Source organism: Polyergus mexicanus, unplaced genomic scaffold (assembly GCF_030449975.1).
Source record: "Polyergus mexicanus isolate NDT 795.1 unplaced genomic scaffold, iyPolMexi1.0 SCAF_23, whole genome shotgun sequence".
In the NCBI taxonomy this organism is placed as follows: domain Eukaryota; kingdom Metazoa; phylum Arthropoda; class Insecta; order Hymenoptera; family Formicidae; genus Polyergus; species Polyergus mexicanus.
The window spans coordinates 4,911,408-4,931,850 of NW_027223343.1; the positions used below are offsets into that span (position 1 = coordinate 4,911,408).

The following is a 20,443-nucleotide window of genomic DNA, read 5'->3' on the forward strand; positions in this document are numbered from 1 at the left end:
ATACATTTTATCTTAAAGCGCTTACAAATATGTGTACACAGCATTCAATGAAAGAAATAGAAATAATTTCGGTCCTATTTAATAATCAGACTTACCATGCGAATAATAAGTTCTCGTTATAAATAATTTGGCGTCTTCTTCTATTCGACAAAGGACCATCATATATTATTCATAACGAAAACCTATTATTCGTGTGATAAGTCTAATTATTAATAGGATCGATATTATTTCTTTTCGTTCCATCAAATGATGTGTACACATATTGAAAGCGCGTTAAGCTATAATTTTATTGTGCCGTATTATCCATTTATATTTATCATTACGTTGTTATGCTTTAAATACAATAGATTTACCGTTTGCATCTTCTTAATTCTTAATCTTTTTATCCGAATTTCATTGAAAAAGACTCGAAGTGAATCGAAACGTTTGAACCATTTGTAACACATAGTTAATGTATTCCTAAATAAAGATAATTATTGTTCACAATGTAAATACCGTGTCCGCGCTCCAACTGGCCTTGCTTTTTATTTATGATTGATAAATGTTTATGATAAACGATAACAAAAGAATTTATTACTTGTTTATTATCGAACCAACATGGCTCGTTGATGTTATATTTAATAGGCGGCAAAGAGATTAACATATCGATAGTAGCGAAATAGCAGGTAAAAATTAACTATTTGGCTAAAAAAAAAGAAAAACAAATAAAAATAAAATTTATTTATTTCCAAGAAATATGTTCATCATATCTGTAGAATTTTATCTAGCCTCTATAATATCAAAATAAATAATATTAGTGATTTAAACAAATTTTAGTAAAATATTAGAATAATTAAATCTTGAGGAATTTTAGAATTGATTTTAACTTTATTCACCAATCTTGTGCAAGATTCAATGAAAAATCCAAATCATTTATGTTTTTGAATGTTTTATGTTTATTTAAATTAATTTGTATATAAGATTGCATCATTTTATATATATATATATATATATACATAAATAGTTTAATAAATTAAAATTCAATAATGACATATTATCACGTCATTCAGCAGAATTATTTTATTATTTCCATTTAACATATTTGATTGTTGCAACTTTATCTAATATAAACTGTTTATATTAAACCAATATATTCTCATATTTCATATATAGCAACCTTTAATATCAATTTTAGTATCAATTCAATATTGGATAATATAGATAAATCAGATAATATAAATTAGAGACTAAGATTAGGATTTTTAATTAAATAAGAAAAGAATAAAGATTTCCCGATTGATCAAACCTTATGCAATCTCAGTCTTTACCAGATAGCTTTCATGCAGTCTTTCATGCAATCTTTCATGCATAGTATTAGCTGAAATAGTATTGGCTGAAAACGGATTTAAGAATATTTCAAAATATTTAATTATTCGATTTCGTATTCTGCGGTAATTGTCGAAATGCAGCGCGATGGATCGCAAAATTCAAATGACTCTGTATTTTTGGTCATTTTTGTGTTTCAAAGTAAATATCTCGAAAATTATAACAAGTATCGCATCAAGTATTCATCTTCAATGTAAGTATATATAAAATTTAATTATTTATATATGTCAATATTACAATCCGTCACATTGGTTACATCATGTCATCCTCTATACGAGGAGAATATCGAAACCGTCACCATATATTTCAAGGTATACATAAAAGTATAGAGTACATGGTATGATAAATTGATTATTATTTTGGCGTGAAATGAATGAATATTTCTTCGATTGGTTGGTAAGTGATAATGAATCCGTATTGAACTGTATCCATTGCTTTTACACTTTTCACTCTCCACTTTCTCAAAATAGCTGTTAATATCGCTTTCTCTTCGAGTAAAGCAAATTTCTGACCGATACAATTTCTTGGTCCAGCGCTGAATGGAATGTAGGCATATGCATTTCTATGTTTCGAATTATCTGGAAGAAAGCGATCTGGATCAAACTTTTTTGGATCTGGCCAAACTTCCGGATTTAAATGCGTTAATGCGATTCCCAATATAACTGTAGCACCTTTCGGGAGTGTATAATCGTCTAAAATAAAACAGATTGTTATAGACTGTACTCTGCAACACATAAAATTTTATATCAATAAACTTTTTAAGTATAAATGTGTAAATGTGGAATTTAAACTATTGATCTTTTATTGAATCGTTTTTATTTAGCCTTCAATAAATAAAAAAAAAGATCTCTCTCTCTCTCTCTCTCTCTTTAAACAGAAACACATTCTCTTCATCCTTTAAATAAAAATATTATCGCTTAATTGCGAGATTTACAAATTTGCAGATTAATGTGAATATCTTAAGATTTCTTTTATCTTAATATTAATAGAAATAAAATCCTATCATACTACCTATCTTTACATCTTCCGTTAATTTCCTTGAGATCATAGGTACACTTGGAAATAATCTGAGCGTTTCTTTTATGATCCTATCGAGATACATTAATTGCGACAGCTCCTTTACGCTGGCTGGTGTCTTTGAATCTTTGAAAACTTCCTCGAGTTCTTCGTGAACTTTTTCTTGATGCTCGAGATTATTGCCCAAAAGAAAGAGCGTCCAGGTTATCGCAATCGCAGTTGTATCGTGGCCCTGTATCATTATTTCCATTTACAATTTTATAACACTCAGTTATAATAACATTACCGAGTCTGATAAGAAAAAATTTCATGTTAAACTTCAAAGATATTTCTCTCACCGCGAACATGAATGTGTCGACTTGTGCTCTCAATTCATCATCAGTTAACGGAGTTTCGTCCTTCTCATTCTGATCTAGTAACAGATCCAGAAAAGCTTTCCTCTTTCGCTTACCTATCGAAATAAATTTCATCAGAATAATTTAAAAAAATATTTACACTAAGCTTACTTAATGTATTATTTACACAAGCCATCAAAGCATACGTATAACGATAATATAATAATCACACCTATGTCAAATTCGCCATCCTCGTTTTCCGATTTCGCAGTACCGTTTCGTGATTGTCGTGCAATCTTTCTCTTACGTATCACCTGAAATTTATCATTTATCCGTTGTAAACTTGTAAAATTTATCCTAACAAAATGTAGTACAAATAATTAATCTAATAAAATTCTGCCGATATCTTAATACATTACAATGTATTATTAATGTTTTGTTTTTTTCGCGTACCTCTTTCGTAAATTTATGTACTATATTAAGCCCTGAATGGTATTTTCTTCCTGAAGGCACTAAATTATACAACCAATCTGACCAAAGCCACGGTCGAAAAAATCGATCGACTATCAATTTAGAACTTCTAAAAATACGATTAAAATATTAAACTGATATAAAAGTATATTTATGCTATTATATTAAATATAAATTAATCAAACAAATTTTGTTGTCAATTTCTAAAAAGATCTTCTTAATAAATCATTAATGCTATTAATTATTTTATTAACTAACAAAATAATGAAATAAACTCGTGACTTTTCGGACCTATGTATTGTTGTGGTGTATTCAGTTTCGAATTCTTGAGCATGTACATCCACTCCCATTGCCGTTTCTGCAAAAAATAATTATTTATTAATATTATTTCCACAACTTTCTCGTCAAAGTATGCTATATTACTTACAAATTCCATAAAAAATAAAATTAACTCTTATAATCTCGAAAATAATATTGAATTGAATAATTAATTTTGTTATACATCGAAATTAATACCGACATAAAATTTTGCTTATATTTAAATACCTACAAAAATAAACTATTTGTTTATTGTCACAATTATATAAAATATCACGTTGGTTTACATATGCAATGTCAGAAATTGAGCTCATCAAAAATTATACTAATACTATAATACGTGATTGTATATAGACGAAGAGAAATAATTTTGTTTTTGCAATAAAATCATTATTGCCACTGCACATTTAGACTGCGTCCCGATATTAACTGCCAGTATTGAAAAGGTATAAATATTCAATATTGGTAATGAATATTGGTACCGAGCCTCAATGAACTTCATTTCGTGAAAACAAACCGTATTCGATACATTAATCAATTATTCGATATTGCAGATAAAATATATTTCTCGATAGAACAGAAAGATCTTGTGTGTCGATTAAATCTGATTGTGGGAATATAAAAATAAATTCAATATTAAAGCAAAATCATCTATTTTTCCAATAAATATATTCAAATGTTATATATAGCCAAATAAGTGAATAAATAGATAAATAAGCAATCAATTTATTACTGTAACAGAAGAACTTACTGATTCAACAAAATTAAAATTTAGAGTATATTTGACAAATTTTTTTATTATTCATATCACACAACTGAAAATTTATTGTTGCAGCATAAAATATATGTGTCAGCGATACTTGTTTCCCACAGCACGGAACATTGCAACAATATTATAGCAATATTGCAATGTTGCCGCAATCTTGCCACAATATTGCTGAAATGTTCTGCGCTGTATGGGTTACAAGACATATTATATATTATAATAATGTGAGATATACATATATATATATATATATATTTATTTATTTATTTATTACCGCATATAACGTCCAGAGCAGCATTGCTAGCGAACGGAAAAATATTGATAGCTTTCCCTGGCTTTTTTGCTATTTCCCTCTCGAGACATTTTGTCAAGATCTCTGCTTTTTCGGACATAATCACGCCAAATTGGTCCAATATACTAAAATGGAACGTCGGTCCGATGAGTTTTCTATCATGATTCCATTGTTTTCCTGAAACAGTTTAATCAACAATACATTTATGTATTAAATAAATCGTAAGAGAGATAAAAAATATAAATGCGCAAAAATTAGTATAACAATGAAAAAAATATTTTATTACACAGTTTTATATTGTATTTTAGTGTTTTTTTTTTTTTTTTTTTTTTTTTTTTTTTTTTTTTTTTTTTTTTTGTATATCGCTACCGAAATTTGTAGTGTAAATAAGAAAAATTCCACAAATAACTGAATAACGTTTTAAAGCATGCCAATTAAAATGAAAAATTAATATCAATATAAAATCAGTTACATAAATAATTGGTCACACAAAGATAAGAAGACGAAAAAATATTTTTTCTTCTTTTTTGTCAGAGTATATATATATAGAAAAATTTACATACTTTTATGAGAGTGAAATTTTAGTCCTTTGTTTTCTTGTGATTTGTTTAAAATGCCTTCGCGAATATAATCATATATGAAAAACGCATAATCTGGTGTAAGCTGCAATATATTTTTCATCTTTAATAAAGTATTAAAGATAGATGTAAAAGAGTTTATGCGTTTACCTGTGGAAGTTAGAAGCCCTTTGCCTAACCAAGATTCTGTCATCTCATAAGGTAGCCCTTTCTCGATATTTACGGTGCTAGACAAAACAATCTGTAAAAATGTGTTTAAAAAGCATATAAGATGCGCGTAATAATTTATCACATTTATGTTAAACAGGATATCTTTTTTCACGTTTTTAATTTTTTTTCAAAAACAGAATTTCACGTGCAAAAATGCAGCAAGTATATTACTGATTACCAACAAAATTCTTTTTCTCTATGTTATTATTACATTGAGAAACTTTTTAATAATTTTTAATAATACGTTTCTAAAAGTTTGCTCTCAATTTCACGATCATAAAAGTTTTGCTTTCTTACGATATTAAATTACTACTTATACATTTATTATTGCAAAGAATATAATGACCAATATTATACTACGATATAAAATTATATGTCATTACCAAAATTTCTATTTATTCTTACCTCCAAAAATTCAGGTTTATAAATATTAATGATCGGTTTCAAGCCAATCCAAAATATAAAAATTCCATCTTTAAAATCAAGCATACGTTGTATAAACCATAGTACGCGTTCTGTGGATAAGCACATAATCAGATATTCAATATTTACTAATTACAATATTATACTGATTTAAAATAAACGACGAATTCCTTGTTTTAAGATCTTCATAAATAATATTTGTAAAAGCGTATTATGACAATATCTTATTTATAAAGTTCTTCACCATAGTCCGTCAATTTAATTAATTCAAATGCCACGCCAAAAGGAAATCTACCACATTGAGGAATATTTTTGAGCTTTCGTCGAAGAACATACTGATGATACACTGTCGATATAATCATGGAAATTAAAACAATTAACACGGCGCACAGTATCAAAGAGATTAAGCCCATTCTCGTAGCCTGTAAATATATTAAAGAGCTCAAGTTACAAAAATATGTAAATGCATAAATAAAAATTACTATAGATATTTCTTAATGTAGAAAAATATTTGAATTTTACACACGCACGGATTGATAAAAATATCATTCGTACGATGTTTATATCGTTATAAGCTCTACTAATCGATAAAATTTTATAAAGACACTTTATTAATGTAAATGGATATGATAGGTATATAAATATATATCATCGAACAAAATCGAATATAAAATTAATATGATTGAAAATATTTCTTCGGCAAAATATATCTCGATTATTACTTTGTTTCATAAGTTTACGATTACATCATATTTTAACTTTGTACGAGTTACTTTGTGTCTTGAAAAAAATAAAATGTGAAACCTAGAGTTTTAACTACATGATACTGAAAAAATTACAAGATACAATCTCGATACTTACTATCCGTTATGTCGGAGCACTTGATATTTAAAAAGAATGATGTTTCACCAAGATATTTGTGACACTTTTAGCAGATATCATTAGTTCATCATTAATTATATATTACAATTTATCATGCTTTATAACTACAAATGTAATATAATTAAATGCAATAAGATAAGCTAAAAAGAGAGAATAAGAGAATAGATATTTTTCTAAAAAAAAAAAAGAAACCTTTCTTAAAAAAATTTGTTTAAGAAGCAAAGAATTATATGATCCTGTCTCCACTTCCTTTCGCTTCAAAACTTGATTGAGGAATGATAGTGCGTTCTCGATATTTAATTGGCTTATTTTTGCTTTGCGCTATTTAAATTCATAATATAGAACGCACTATTATTTCGCAATCTCCGCAAAACAAAATAATTATAATAATTATTGTATTAATGTACGAGGCCATATGACTAATCTATCTTTTTCCTTGCAAACGTACACATTTGAAAAATACTGCATCGTAAATTGAATTTTCATCACAATGAGAAACACAATAGAAACCGGTTTCATATAGGCATATATACATATATATTATACAATAAAGTATTTTTTCATGAAGTACTTTTCGAGTTATTTTATATTTTAATCTGACATATTTTGATATAAAAAATTTAATATCTCGTAAAATATTTAGTTTTCGATAATTTTACCGTAATATTTTTATATACAGAATAATGAGACAAACAGCCCGGCTTTACATACTTACTATATTATATGCGAACGATATTCTAATTGCTATCTGATTATACATGGTATATGTAAGCTATACTGTGTTCACGGAGAGAACGATCTCACTCCGCGCAACATTAGGCAAAGTGGAAATTAGGTGAAAGGCTTCAGCGCGCTACTTCATTTTTACTTTATATGACTATAAACTCGTGCAAATGGACAATTTCATTATTTTATTATTGTAATGGACAATCAGACATACCTTTAATTTTTCCCCAGATTAAAGTAATCATCATTTGCGTAGCAAATTAATGACGTTATGTTTCTTTAACTAGAAACTAATATCGTTCCAATTGAACACATATTAACATTATACTACTGGATATTTCTATCGATTTATATCTCTAAAACATTTTCTAATTGTATTTTCTAAAAATATATTATTTCGAAATTTTAAAAATATCTTTCGATTTATATAAGTAACATGCACAAATAATGTTGCAACATCTAAGAAAAGTTGCTGGTTAAAATTTGTTAAATTTTTCTCTCAAGTATTTGTAAGATTAACTCGTTCCAGTTCGAGCTCCTCGATCAGACTGACTCGAGTCACAAAAGGTTTAGCCGTTAAAGTTTTTCAGCTTTGACTGGCGGCGCGACGATTGTTGTGTGATATGATAATTTTATCAATGCTCATTGGTTCAAACGGTCTTATGCTATGTATACGCAGCTATGTCAATTTGCGACAGCCTTGACTACGGATACTGCGTTTCGCCGCTATATTGCGCTATATTCGAGCCACGCGATGACATGTCGTCGGCTCGATCCAAGGAAAGTCGAGTGCTTCAGATCTTATTGTTAGTCGTCGTTACTTACTACACGCCTTAAAATATATCTACACATTGTTCAAATATGCAACATAAGCAAAGAATTTTATAAAATCATTGCCCAATATATTAAATATTAGGTAGTACAATATCAATCATGATTCAATATCAATGTCGATTTAATTATTAAGTAGAAAAACTGACAAATAAGAGCCAAAGCGCGGGTATTGTTGCACGAATTTATTATTGTTGAATTTTAGTAATAAATGTATATTAAAAAATGTACGTTTTTAAGACTCGATAATAACGATGAAAACATTCAAATTCTATAGTCGAGAAAGATTATAAAGATTACGTACAATAAAAAAAAAAATCAGCATTTGCTAATAAATTGATTATTTCTTTGGCGTGAAATTGATGAATATCTCTTCGCACGGTCGGTAAATGAGAGTGAGCCCGATTTGAACGGTATCCATTGCTTTTACACTTTTCACTTTCCACTTTCTCAAAATGGCTGTTAATATCGCTTTCTCTTCGAGTAAAGCAAATCTCTGGCCGATACAGTTTCTTGGTCCAGCGCTGAATGGAATGTAGGCATATGGATTCCTATGTTTCGAATTATCCGGAAGAAAGCGATCTGGATCAAACTTATTTGGATTTGACCAAACTTCTGGATTTATATGCGTTAATGAGATTGCCAACATAATTGTAGCATCTTTCGGAAGCGTATAATCGGCTAAAATAAAACAGATTGTTATAGACTGTATTCTGTCACACATAAAACTTTATATTCATAAACTTATTTAATATATAAATGTTCTATTCTAAAATTTATAAATGCTTGTCTGTTATAGTCTAAGTAGGTTTTTGTAAAACCCACAATAATATAATATCAAATCTATATTAGACAATCTCTGTATGATAATTCATGATAAAATTCTATTTGTTTAAGAACAATTGAAAAATACACACTCATGCAAGAAAAATAAATAAAATTTTATCTTACATTTTATCACACAAATTGGAGACTATCTAAAATGGATTTTAAAGTGTTGGTCATTTGCCAAATCGTTTTCTTATTCAGCTTTTAATAAATAAAGAAAAGATATCTCTCTGAACAGAAACACATTCTCTTCATCCTTTAAATAAAAATATTATCGTTTAATTGAGAATATTTTCGAATTTTGCAGATGCACGTGAATATCTCAAGATTTTGTTTATTTTAAAATATTAAAATTCTGTCATACCTATTTTTATATCTTCTGCTAATTTTCTTGTGATTAAGGGTACACTTGGGAATAGTCTGAGTGTTTCTTTTATGATCCTCTCAAGATACTTTAACTTGGACAGCTCCTTTACGCTGGCTGGTGTCTTTGAATCTTTGAAAACTTCCTCGAGTTCTTCGTGAACTTTTTCTTGATGCTCGAGATTATTGCCCAAAAGGAAGAGCGTCCAAGTTATCGCAACCGCAGTTGTATCGTGACCCTGTATCATTATATATCTTTATAATTTTATAATACTCAGTTATAGTAACATTTTCCGAGTCTGATAAAAAGAAATTTTATGTTAAACTTCAAAGATTTTTCTCTCACCTCGAACATGAATGTGTCGACTTGTGCTCTCAATTCATCATCAGTTAGCGGAGTTTCGTCCTTTTCATTCTGATCTAGTAACAGATCCAGAAAAGCTTTCCTCTGTCGCTTACCTATCGAAATAAATATCATCAGAATAATTTAAAAAAATATTTACGCTAAGTTTACTTAATGTATTATTTACATAAGCCATCAAAACATATGTATAACGATAATATAATAATCACACCTATGTCAAGTTCGTCATCCTTGTTTTCCAATTTCGCAGAATCGTTTTGCGATTGTCGTACAATCTTTCTCTTATGTATCACCTGAAATTTATCATTTATCCGTTGTAAGCTTGTTGAATTTATCCCAACAAAAAATAACGTAAATAATTAATTTAATAAAATTCTGCCGATATCTTAATATGTATTAAGTGTATTATTAGCGTTTCTTTTTGCGCGTACCTCTTTCGTAAATTTATGTAATTTGCTAAGTCCTGAATTATATTCTTTTCCTAAAGGCGATAAGTTGTACAACCAATCTGGCCAAAACCACGGTTGACAAAATCGATCGACTATTAATTGAGAACTTCTAAAAATATGATTAAAATATTAAACTGATATAACAGCATATTCATGCTATTATATTAAATATAAATTAATCAAACAGATTTTGTTGTCAATTTCTAAAAAGATCTTCGTAATAAATCATTAACGCTATTAACCATTTTATTAACTAACAAAATAATGTAACTCGTGACTTTTCGGACCTATGTATTGTTGTGGTATACTTAGTTTCAACTTCTTGAGCATGTATATCTACACCCATTGCCGTTTCTGCAAAATAATTATTTATTAATATTATCGCTATAACTCGCTTGTCAATGTATGCTATATTACTTACAAATTCCATAAAAGAATAAAATTGATACTTATAACTCTCGAAAATAATATTGAGTCAAATAATTAATTTTTATACACCGGAACTGATATAAAATTTTGCTTATATTTAAATGTCTACGAGAACAAGTCATATATTTATTCTTACAATTATATAAAATGTCATGTAAGATTTCTGCGCTGGTTTACATATACAATGTCGGAAATCGAGATCATCGAAATTATACTAGTATTATAATCCGTAATTATACATACGAGAAGAGAAATAATTTCTCTGCTGTAGCAGAACTATTATTGCTATATACATTTAATAAATTTCATTTTGTGAAAACAAACGGCATTCGATACAGAAAACAATTATTCGATATTGCAGGTAAAACTTAATTTCTCAGAATCGAAACAAAATGATCATGTGTGCCGATTAAATTTGGTTGTAAGAGAATAAATTCAATGTTAAAGCAAAATCATCTATTTTTTCAGTAAACATATTTTTAACTGTTGTGTCAATAGTGAAATAAGTATATAAATTGATAAATAAGCAATCAATCTATTATTATAACGAAAGAACTTATATACTGATTCAACAAAATTAAAATTTATGGTACTTGACGAGTCTTTTTATTATCGTGTAACTGAAAATTTGTTGTTGCAGCATAAAATATACTGTATCAGCGATACTTTTATCTACAAGACATATTATATATTATAATGATGTAATATATATCTTTATTACCACATATAACGTCGAGAGCAACATTGTTAGCAAACGGAAAAATATTGATAGCTTTTCCTGGGTTCTTTGCTATTTCCCTCTCGAGACATTTTGTCAAGATCTCTGCTTTTTCGGATATAACCACGGCAAATTGGTCCAATATACTAAAATGGAACGTCGGCCCGATGAGTTTTCTATCATGATTCCATTGTTTTCCTGAAGCAGTTCAATCAACAATATATTTACGTCTTTAAAAAATCGTAAGAAAGATAAAGAATATAAGTGCACAAAAATTAGTATAAAAATGTAAAAAGGATATTTTATTATACAGTTTTATATTTTATTTTAGTTTTGTTTTACTTGCATATCGCTACCGAATATTTGTAGTGCAAGGAAAATTCCATCAACAACTGACTAACGTTTTAAAGCGTGCCAATCAATATGAATAATTAATGATATGTAAAATCAGTTACATAAATAATTACATAAAGATAAGAATATGAAAAAAATATCTTGTTTTTTGTCAGATGTAGATATATACAAAAATTTACATATTTGTATTAGTGATATTTTACTCCTCCGTTTAACCATACATAGAAAATGCATAATCTAATGTAGATTGCAATTTAGTTTTCATTTTTAATGAAATATTAAAAATAGACGTAAAAGACTTTGGTCTCAATAAATTACATAGTTATATTAGAGTTCGCAAGAACTGTTCCTAAAGCTTTGCACAGTGATGTCATTTATAAAATTCACTGCAGTAATTATAATGTCTCATACATCAGTTAAACAGACAGACAGTTTCGTATAAGGATATCCGAGCATCGCAATCATATTAGACGGAATACGACGGATTATTCTGTCTTAACCGATCATAAATTAGAATTTAATCACGTTTTTTATTGGGATAAAGTCGAAATTCTGAATAGTGAACCTTTGCTTAAGAAACGCTTAACTTCCTGTATAATGCTGTAAAGGCAAGAAAATAATTAACTTAATTTGCAAACAGATATCGAATGTTTATATTATATTTATACGGATGTGATCAATAAGTTATCGAAACTTTAAAAGTCACGCCATCTTATTTGTAAACACTTCTCTGTATTCTATATTTACTTTATGTATCGTGCGATATGAAGAGACTTGATAATCTGTCTCGAACATCCGTGTGTAATATTTGCTTTTTGTATAATTTGAATAACTCATTCAAGTTCGGTATATTTGTATTGCTATTTATGTTTTTTTAATGTAGTATATATTTTATCGGAGTGTCCTTTTCCGTCTCGAAATTTCATTATATAACATATGAAATCATAAATTTATTTGACTATTTATTTTGAAATTCTATGCAAATAAGAAAAATATTCGAAAACACATTATTCGTAAATAAATTATTTTCAAATAATTTAACTGCGAATAATGTATTTTTAAACATTTTTCTTATTTGCATAGAATTTTAAAACAAATTGTCAAATAAATTTATGATTTTATATATAACTGTCACGCACACGCACGCGCGCATGCACGCATTATATAATGCTGTTTATATATTTTCTCTTTTAAACCCAAAATCTCAGAAGCCTGGGTAGACAACATTTCTAATCGTAAACAACAGTCATAAGTCAACAGTCAATAGTATAAACAACTGGTCACCCAGAGATGGACACTTTTTATTTGAATAACAAATAAAAGATAATATTTGCAAATAAAATGTTATTCAAATACTTTTTTTACTAGTTATTTGCAAATAATATTTAAAAATTAGTTGCCGTAATGGGAATAAATTTAAATAATTTATTCGAAAATAAATTATTTGGGAAAGAATTCAAATAATTATCTTCTCAAATAACTTTTATTTATAATAACCAAAAATAAATAATTTTCAATTAATTTTAGAAAAAAAAACAAAAGAACAGCAACTCATATTCTGTCATAACAAATAACAAGAAACAGTAACATTAGTAACATTAAATACATAATATTAAATACATAATAAGCTATAGTTTCATTATATCATTAGCTCTTACGAGAGTCCTCATTTCAAACATCTGATCAGTTAGATCGCGAGATCTTGGCATATCAACCATCGTCGCGAAAGGAAACAGCCTTTCTACTGGCGCTGACGAAGGAAGCGTACAATTAAATTGCGTGCGTGTGTGCGACAGTTCTATATGAAATCACATAAATTTGCTTGACAATTTATTTTGAAATCCTATGCGAGTAAGAAAAATATCTGAGAATACATTATTCGCAAATAAATTATTTGAAAATAAGATAATTATTTATATTAACGGGCACCTCGCCGATGACGCTGACCTTGACATATGTTGTCATAAGGACATAACCCTGAGTAACTAAATCCTTATAACTTAATCGGCGGTTATTGTTTATTAAAAAGTTGTTAACAAATAAAGTTTGAGAAATAAAACGTAATCTTTGTTACATAAGTTTGTAATTTCCACGCAAGAAGCGAGATCCATCCTTATCAAGACGTTGTACAATTCAAATACAAATTTTCCGAAATAGATTTGGATTAGGTTATATTTTCCGGAAGTGAACCTCCCCCCGTGAGGGGTGAGGGGGGGGGGCGAAACCCACTGCATTCACGCATGCATTTTCCCATCTATATAACAATTGTCGGGTGGACCTCGCTTTGCTTTGTAAAGTATATGCGCGGATCTCTTGGACATGAGTTGAGTTAGATTAGTTTTTTTTTTCAGGAAGGGGGTGCAGAGCGGAAGGGGCGGAACCCCTCCCTCTGCCTATGCGTTCGATTTATTACACATGAATAAATATGATTCTGCTAGGATACGCTCCATTAAATGTACATAGCGTCAGAAAAAAATTATTATTTTTTATTCTGTAAACTTTTTTATTAATAACTTTTTAATGAACAACGAGCGACGGCTAAGACCTTTTGAGAGTTACTCAGGGCAATGACTTTGACAACATATGTCAAGGTCAAGGTCATTGGAGCTGGATCCCCTTTTTGTCAATATTTACCGAGAAAGGATCTTACGATGTTAAATGAATTCCTAAATGTAAAACCTGCCTTCATAAAATTTAATTGTACGCGTCCTTCGTCAGCGTCAATAGAAAGGCTGTTTTCTTTTACGACGATGATTGATATGCCAAGGTTTCGCGATCTGACTGATCAGATGTTTGAAATGAGAACTCTCGTAAGAGCTAATGATATAATGAAACTATAGCTTATTATGTAATTAATATTATGTATTTAATGTTACTAATTTTACTGTTTTTTGTTATTTGTTATGACAGAATATGAGTTGCTGTTCTCTTGTTTTCTTTTTTTTCTAAAATTAATTGAAAATTATTTATTTTTGGTTATTATAAATAAAAGTTATTTGAGAAGATAATTATTTGAATTCTTTCCCAAATAATTTATTTTCGAATAAATTATTTAAATTTATTCCCATTACGACAACAACTAAGTTTTAAATATTATTTGCAAATAATAAGTAAAAAAGTATTTGAATAACATTTTATTTACAAATATCATTTTTTATTTGTTATTCAAATAAAAAAAAAAGTGCCCATCTCTTTATATAATATAACATTCATCTTCTGGCAACATGAGTGACTCACTCTGTTTCTCTTATTACTATTACATTTTTAATATAATATGTTCCCTATACTTTGTAATTGTGCTGAGGTCCAAAAAAAGAACCGAAATATACGCTTTTCGTGACAATATTTATTATTTAGTTAAAATATCAATGTAATTTAATTTTAATAAAACATATGCGCATAAATTACCGCGCTGGCTCTTAATTGCTTTTTGTCTCCTTCGCATGATACATTCATAAGAATGTTTATTAGTTTATTTAGATGTAAAAGAGTTTATGTATTTACCTGTAGAAGTTAGAAGCCCTTTGCCTAACCAAGTTTCCATCAGATGATAAGGAAATCCTTTTTCGATATTTACGGTGCTGGGTAAAATAATCTGTAAAAATGTATTTAAAAAGATATCTTTTTCACATTTCTTCAAAAACAGAGTTTTTGCAAAATTTTATTCCGTATTTACGATTTATTTGTTCATGTATCGGTTATTATATTTATTTTCCCTGATATACCATTAGGGAAAGACATCCTATTTTATCACCCTTATTTATATTCTAAATATAAAATCGATAATTGATTAGAGACTGGATCGTTATATAAATTTACTTGGAATATAGTTTGTTTGTGAATTATCTCGCTCAGTTTCTTTCGATGACGCAGATATAACATAATAGATGCAAATATATACCTTTTTTTTATTATATATGCAGACATTGTCGATACATTTTATGTTAGCGCTGTTTATCTGAGAAAAGATCGCTTGATAATCTTTTGCGTCTTATGTAGAAAGAAAAGTGTACGGACTTCAACGGACGATATTTTATTTTACATCGCAGTAACAGATTTAATTTTCTTATAATATAAACAACGGAAATAAGATTTGATTAAAATATTAATTTGTTTGTTAAAAATAATTTTAATAAATTATAACGCGGGTGTGTGCGGGTGTACGCACTATCCAGCCACTAACCCAGCCACACATACACACGCGCTAACTCAACACATATAAATTCAATACGATACGACAGAGAAACAAAATTGTTTCTAAAAATAATAGACTACTTCCTATTCTACAATCAACAAAACCAGTAAATGGCAAAAGGTATTTATCAGAAATAAATTATTTTACTTTAAGAGCAAATATGTATTTCTACAAATAAATTTATTGAGCAAAAATTTTTCCATCACACCAAAAGAAAAAGTTTTGTTTGTTGAAATATAATTACATTATAATAGCAAAATATGGTAATATATTTCTCATATTTGCAATAGCAGCAATTGTATTACTGATCATTAACAAAATTCTTTTTTTCTATTACATGGAGAAACTTTTTAATAATTTTTAATAATACGTTTATAAAAGTTTCCTGTGTACTTCGATATTGAAAATAGTTTTGTTTTCTTATGATATTAAATTACTATTTAATACATTTACATCACAAAGAATATAATAACCGATACTTTACTATAAGATTTTATGCCGTAAGTAAGATACTTTTCATTCTTACCTCTAAAAGTTCAGGTTTATAGATAGTAATGAACGGTTTCATGCCAATCCAAAATATGAAAATTCCTTCTTTAAACCGTAACATACATTGGTGAATCCATTCCTTGCGTCCTGTTGGAATAAGCGCATAACCAGATATTCAATATTTATTAATTTTTATACCGATTTAAAATAAATGACAAACTTTTTTCATTTATTAATTTCTTTAAACTTTTTACTAAAAATGTATAAATGATATTTGTAAAAGCATATAATAGCAATATTTTATTCATAAAGTTCTTTACCATAGTCCGTCTGCCTCATTAATTCAAATGCCATGCCAAAAGGAAATCTACCGATCTGAGGAATATTCTTGAGCTTTCGTCGAAGAACGTATTGATCACGTACTATCGATATAATTGCGGGGATTATTAGAAGTACGAACAAGGCGCACAATATCAAAGAGATTAAGTCCATTCTCGTAGCCTATAAACATATTAAAGAGCTCAAGTTACAAAAATATGTAAACGCATAAATAAAAATTACATTACAAATAAAATTATAGATACTTCTTAATGTAGAAAAAACATTGGAATTTTACATAATCACATTGACAAAGATTTCATCGACATAATGTTTATATCATTATTATCCGTATTAACCGAGAAAATTTTATAAGAACACGTTTTCGATGAAGATTAATATACATATAATATATATCATCGATCAAAATCAATTATAAAATCAAAGGGAATGAAAATATTTCGTCGACGGAATATTTCTCGATCATTTCTATGTAATTCGTCCAAATTTGGAATCTGTGCTCATTAATCAAAAGATTTACGAAAATCGTAATAAATTATTCATATTTTATTTTTCTACGTCCTCATCTAAGTGTAACTAAAAGTGTTGGTATATTATATTTACGCTTTATAGTTATATTACCGATATAGGTCATTATGTAGAGTATAATGGAGTGAAGGATATATGTATGTATATATATATAAAATTTTATTTTTTTCACTTTTTTTTTTTCACTTTTCATATGAAATCGTGAACTCCGCACTCCGTTATTATGTATACTTTAATTATGGAAAAGGATTATTGTTGATATCTATAATCAACGAAAAGATTTTGCAAAATAACTAATATTCGCGTTCTGTCGGTTATCCGGATTCTTTCTTCAACATTAATTTAAATATACAGAATATTAAAGCAATATTGAATTTCAAATTTTTGATCAAACACACATACAATTGCGCAACAATGTAAGAGTTTCATCATTACTGTTTAATTGACATATACGTATATAATCGAGTTTCAAAGAATTATGATCGGTGAAATTTTGAATATATACAGTTAATTTTGATTTCCGAATGATTACTTATCTTAATTTTATATAATACAATTTATATTATTCAATCGAGATAGCAAAGATTGATCTCTCTTCAAAAATATCCGCCCGGTACTTTGTTTCATGAGTTTTTTTTTATTTAATCATATTTTAACTTCGCGTGAATTACTTCGTGTCTTGAAAAAAATAAAAAGCGATACCACGAGGTTTAACTAAATGATACTGAAAAAAAATGCAAGATTTCGATAATTACTGTTATGTCGAAGCACTTGATGTTCAAACAATGATGTTTTACCAAGATATTTGACACTTTTCACAGATATCACTGCTTCACCACTTATCACGTATTATAATTTATCATATGCTTTATACATGTAAATGTAATATAATTAAATAAAATAAAATAACTAGAAAAGAGAAAGAGAAAGAAATAAAAAGGAAAGAGAGAGAGAGGAGGAGAATAGAGGCTTTAAAAAAAATGTTTAGAATAACTTTTTTCTTAAAGCAAGAAATTGTATATGAATGTTTTTTACTCTTTCTCGATTCAAGATTCAATCGCGGAATGATACTACAATCTTAATCTTCATTATTCAAGCCTCGTCCTCGTTTGTGCTACTTGAACCTTGAACCAGATGCTTATAAATATATATATAATGAAACGTACAAAATATGAAATCATTTAGTTTATATAATCTCTCCTTTGAGGTGTTTTTGCACGATTGGAAGAATGTTTATGAATTGACTTTTAATAACAAGGAAATACGTGATAGAAACTGAAATAATAACCGTTTGCATAAACATATTTATGCAATAATTCTTAAGCACGCATACTTAAAAAACATTGCAATATACCATATACATAATAAGCTTTATTTCAGGCAATTTGTAAAATGTAATCTCTACTTTTATGATACGCGTAATGACATTATGTATATAACTTTATTGTGTTTCTCCTGCGTATTCTTCTGATCATGATTGTTATTTGCTAAACCAGTTATAATAATAATTTGTAAGTACTTGATTCTTGTTCTTTATTCTCATTAGAAAATTACAACCGATAATTGCTGTTCTAGTGATGTGCGCACTCACACATGTTAGATAATATACAAGACATATATATTGCAATTTTACACGGAGAAAAAATATTGTATCATTATATTGCCTAGTCTAAATGCATTTAATTGGTTATTATTTTTTTAGTTGAAATATTTAAGTATTCAACTTAAATACCTGAATATTTAAATTTAAAAAATATATGATACAGTATATTATATTAAAAATTTCGCGAGAACTACAAGTAAGAGAATATAAATGCTTATAATAAAAAATGACGAAATCGAGAATCGCGATCTGCTGGCCTTTTGCGACCAGATAAATACAAATCAAAAGGAAATGAAGTAAAGCGTATAATTTATATACCTTTCGTACATTAATACCAAGAAAAAAAAATCATTTGTAGTAATTTTCTTTTTTTTCTTTTTTTCTTTTCGCTCGATTTGACAGCTCCGTAAACAAAACATCAATATTGATATACGTTTGATGGGATGATAATTCCATTATAAAACCATTATAAAATGTCCATCAAATTTTCGCAATGTTACTAATTTATCTTTTGCGTCTTTTGTCCGCCCGTAATTTAACGATAACATGGCTCGTGAAACGTTTTACCTGTGTTACAACAAATGATCGACGAGGTGACGGAATTCAGGCAAACGCCATGTGATGCGCCAAAGGTTCTATCGTAAAAAAAAAATTTCTTTTTCGATATCCGTAGATGCAGGCTCGCCTGTAATGCGCCACACATGAATTTATCTTCTCAATTCGTGTAGACGGATCTAGCGAAACTATCGCCGGTGTTTTTTTGAAGAAAAATGCTAGTCACGGTTACCAGGAAAAAGTCATTGCCATTCACGTCCCGGCGTCTTGGTTCTTCCAATTTGCTGTACAAAGGTCAATATTTTTTTCTAAAATGATATTTTACTCTCGCGCACGACTCAACATTTGTAACAAAGCTATATAGAATGTCCTTTTACATAATTGTTTCAAATAAATCACAGATCGAAACGTTTTTAGTTTTTTCATAAGAAAAATATATACACATATAGCGAAAAATTTGTATTTTCACAATAAAGATAGAATTATAAAATATTAAACGCTGTGTAAATTAATCGCGCGAGGCGATTACAATAATTTGTTCGTCACGACACAAAATCTTGAATGAAGTAAAATTCCGAATCATATTTGTATTATTCGGGCCGAATGATAACATTAATACGTGCTTTAAATTTCAGATATTCCAATGATCTTCGACCTCGATTTAAAGAATTCGAATGATCGATTACCTATGTTATCGGAGTTATGATAACGAAGTTATCAGAATACGCAATGTCATCGGATGAAAATTTAAAGTCGAATAAATCACTGTCTCGAGCAATTCCTGAATTGTTGACAACTCGTTTTCATATGCTCTTCTGTGTATCCTATATAGCGAATATTTGCTATGGAAATTCAATTTGAGATTCGGATACACATTTCGTAACTCCTTGTAATGTTTATCAAATGTGTGATTACCTGAATGATCAACAGCGATATCGTTTTTATATGTATGTTTTACATTAAATTATGAGATTTTTTAAATTATGATTTAAATTATAAATTTTTTATTTATATT

General features: G+C 28.3%; 1 protein-coding gene and 1 long non-coding RNA gene across 8 annotated transcripts; one reads left to right on the plus strand and one right to left on the minus strand.

Annotated features, from left to right (window-relative positions):
* Positions 1–1,539: 1,539 nt before the first annotated feature.
* Positions 1,540–19,531, minus strand: LOC138942603 (cytochrome P450 4C1-like). 7 transcript variants are annotated; one of them, XM_070312953.1, is made up of 12 exons: positions 6,850–7,109; positions 6,637–6,761; positions 6,020–6,197; positions 5,758–5,867; positions 5,293–5,383; positions 4,547–4,741; positions 3,480–3,546; positions 3,171–3,297; positions 2,950–3,031; positions 2,721–2,833; positions 2,377–2,614; positions 1,540–2,057 (listed from the first exon to the last, which is right to left on the minus strand). In XM_070312953.1, the coding sequence occupies exons 3-12, from the start codon at positions 6,186–6,188 to the stop codon at positions 1,720–1,722; spliced, it is 1,530 nt and encodes a 509-aa protein (XP_070169054.1). In that variant the 5' UTR covers positions 6,189–6,197; positions 6,637–6,761; positions 6,850–7,109; the 3' UTR covers positions 1,540–1,719. The 7 variants fall into 7 exon arrangements, with proteins under 7 accessions (XP_070169054.1, XP_070169051.1, XP_070169055.1 ...); XM_070312949.1 differs by lacking the exons at positions 1,540–2,057; positions 2,377–2,614; positions 2,721–2,833; ... (6 more) ...; positions 6,020–6,197; positions 6,850–7,109 and adding exons at positions 7,598–8,895; positions 9,407–9,644; positions 9,752–9,864; ... (6 more) ...; positions 16,724–16,904; positions 19,441–19,531 and having other exon boundaries at positions 6,640–6,797; XM_070312948.1 differs by lacking the exons at positions 1,540–2,057; positions 2,377–2,614; positions 2,721–2,833; ... (6 more) ...; positions 6,020–6,197; positions 6,850–7,109 and adding exons at positions 7,598–8,895; positions 9,407–9,644; positions 9,752–9,864; ... (6 more) ...; positions 16,724–16,904; positions 18,026–18,321 and having other exon boundaries at positions 6,640–6,761.
* LOC138942612 (uncharacterized) lies at positions 15,727–20,355 on the plus strand. Its single transcript, XR_011448346.1, has 3 exons — positions 15,727–16,034; positions 19,547–19,722; positions 20,064–20,355. It is a non-coding gene; the product is annotated as an uncharacterized lncRNA (long non-coding RNA).
* Positions 20,356–20,443: the final 88 nt, after the last annotated feature.

Excerpts from the sequence above, each read along its gene's own strand:
- LOC138942603 (XM_070312949.1), bottom strand. The coding sequence starts at position 16,895 with ATGGACTTAATCTCTTTGATATTGTGCGCCTTGTTCGTACTTCTAATA. Across the intron at positions 16,551-16,723 it reads AATGAGGCAGACGGACTATG|GACGCAAGGAATGGATTCAC; the intron begins GTAAAGAACTTT and ends TTATTCCAACAG. Across the intron at positions 10,328-10,505 it reads TATACCACAACAATACATAG|AAGTTCTCAATTAATAGTCG; the intron begins GTCCGAAAAGTC and ends TCATATTTTTAG.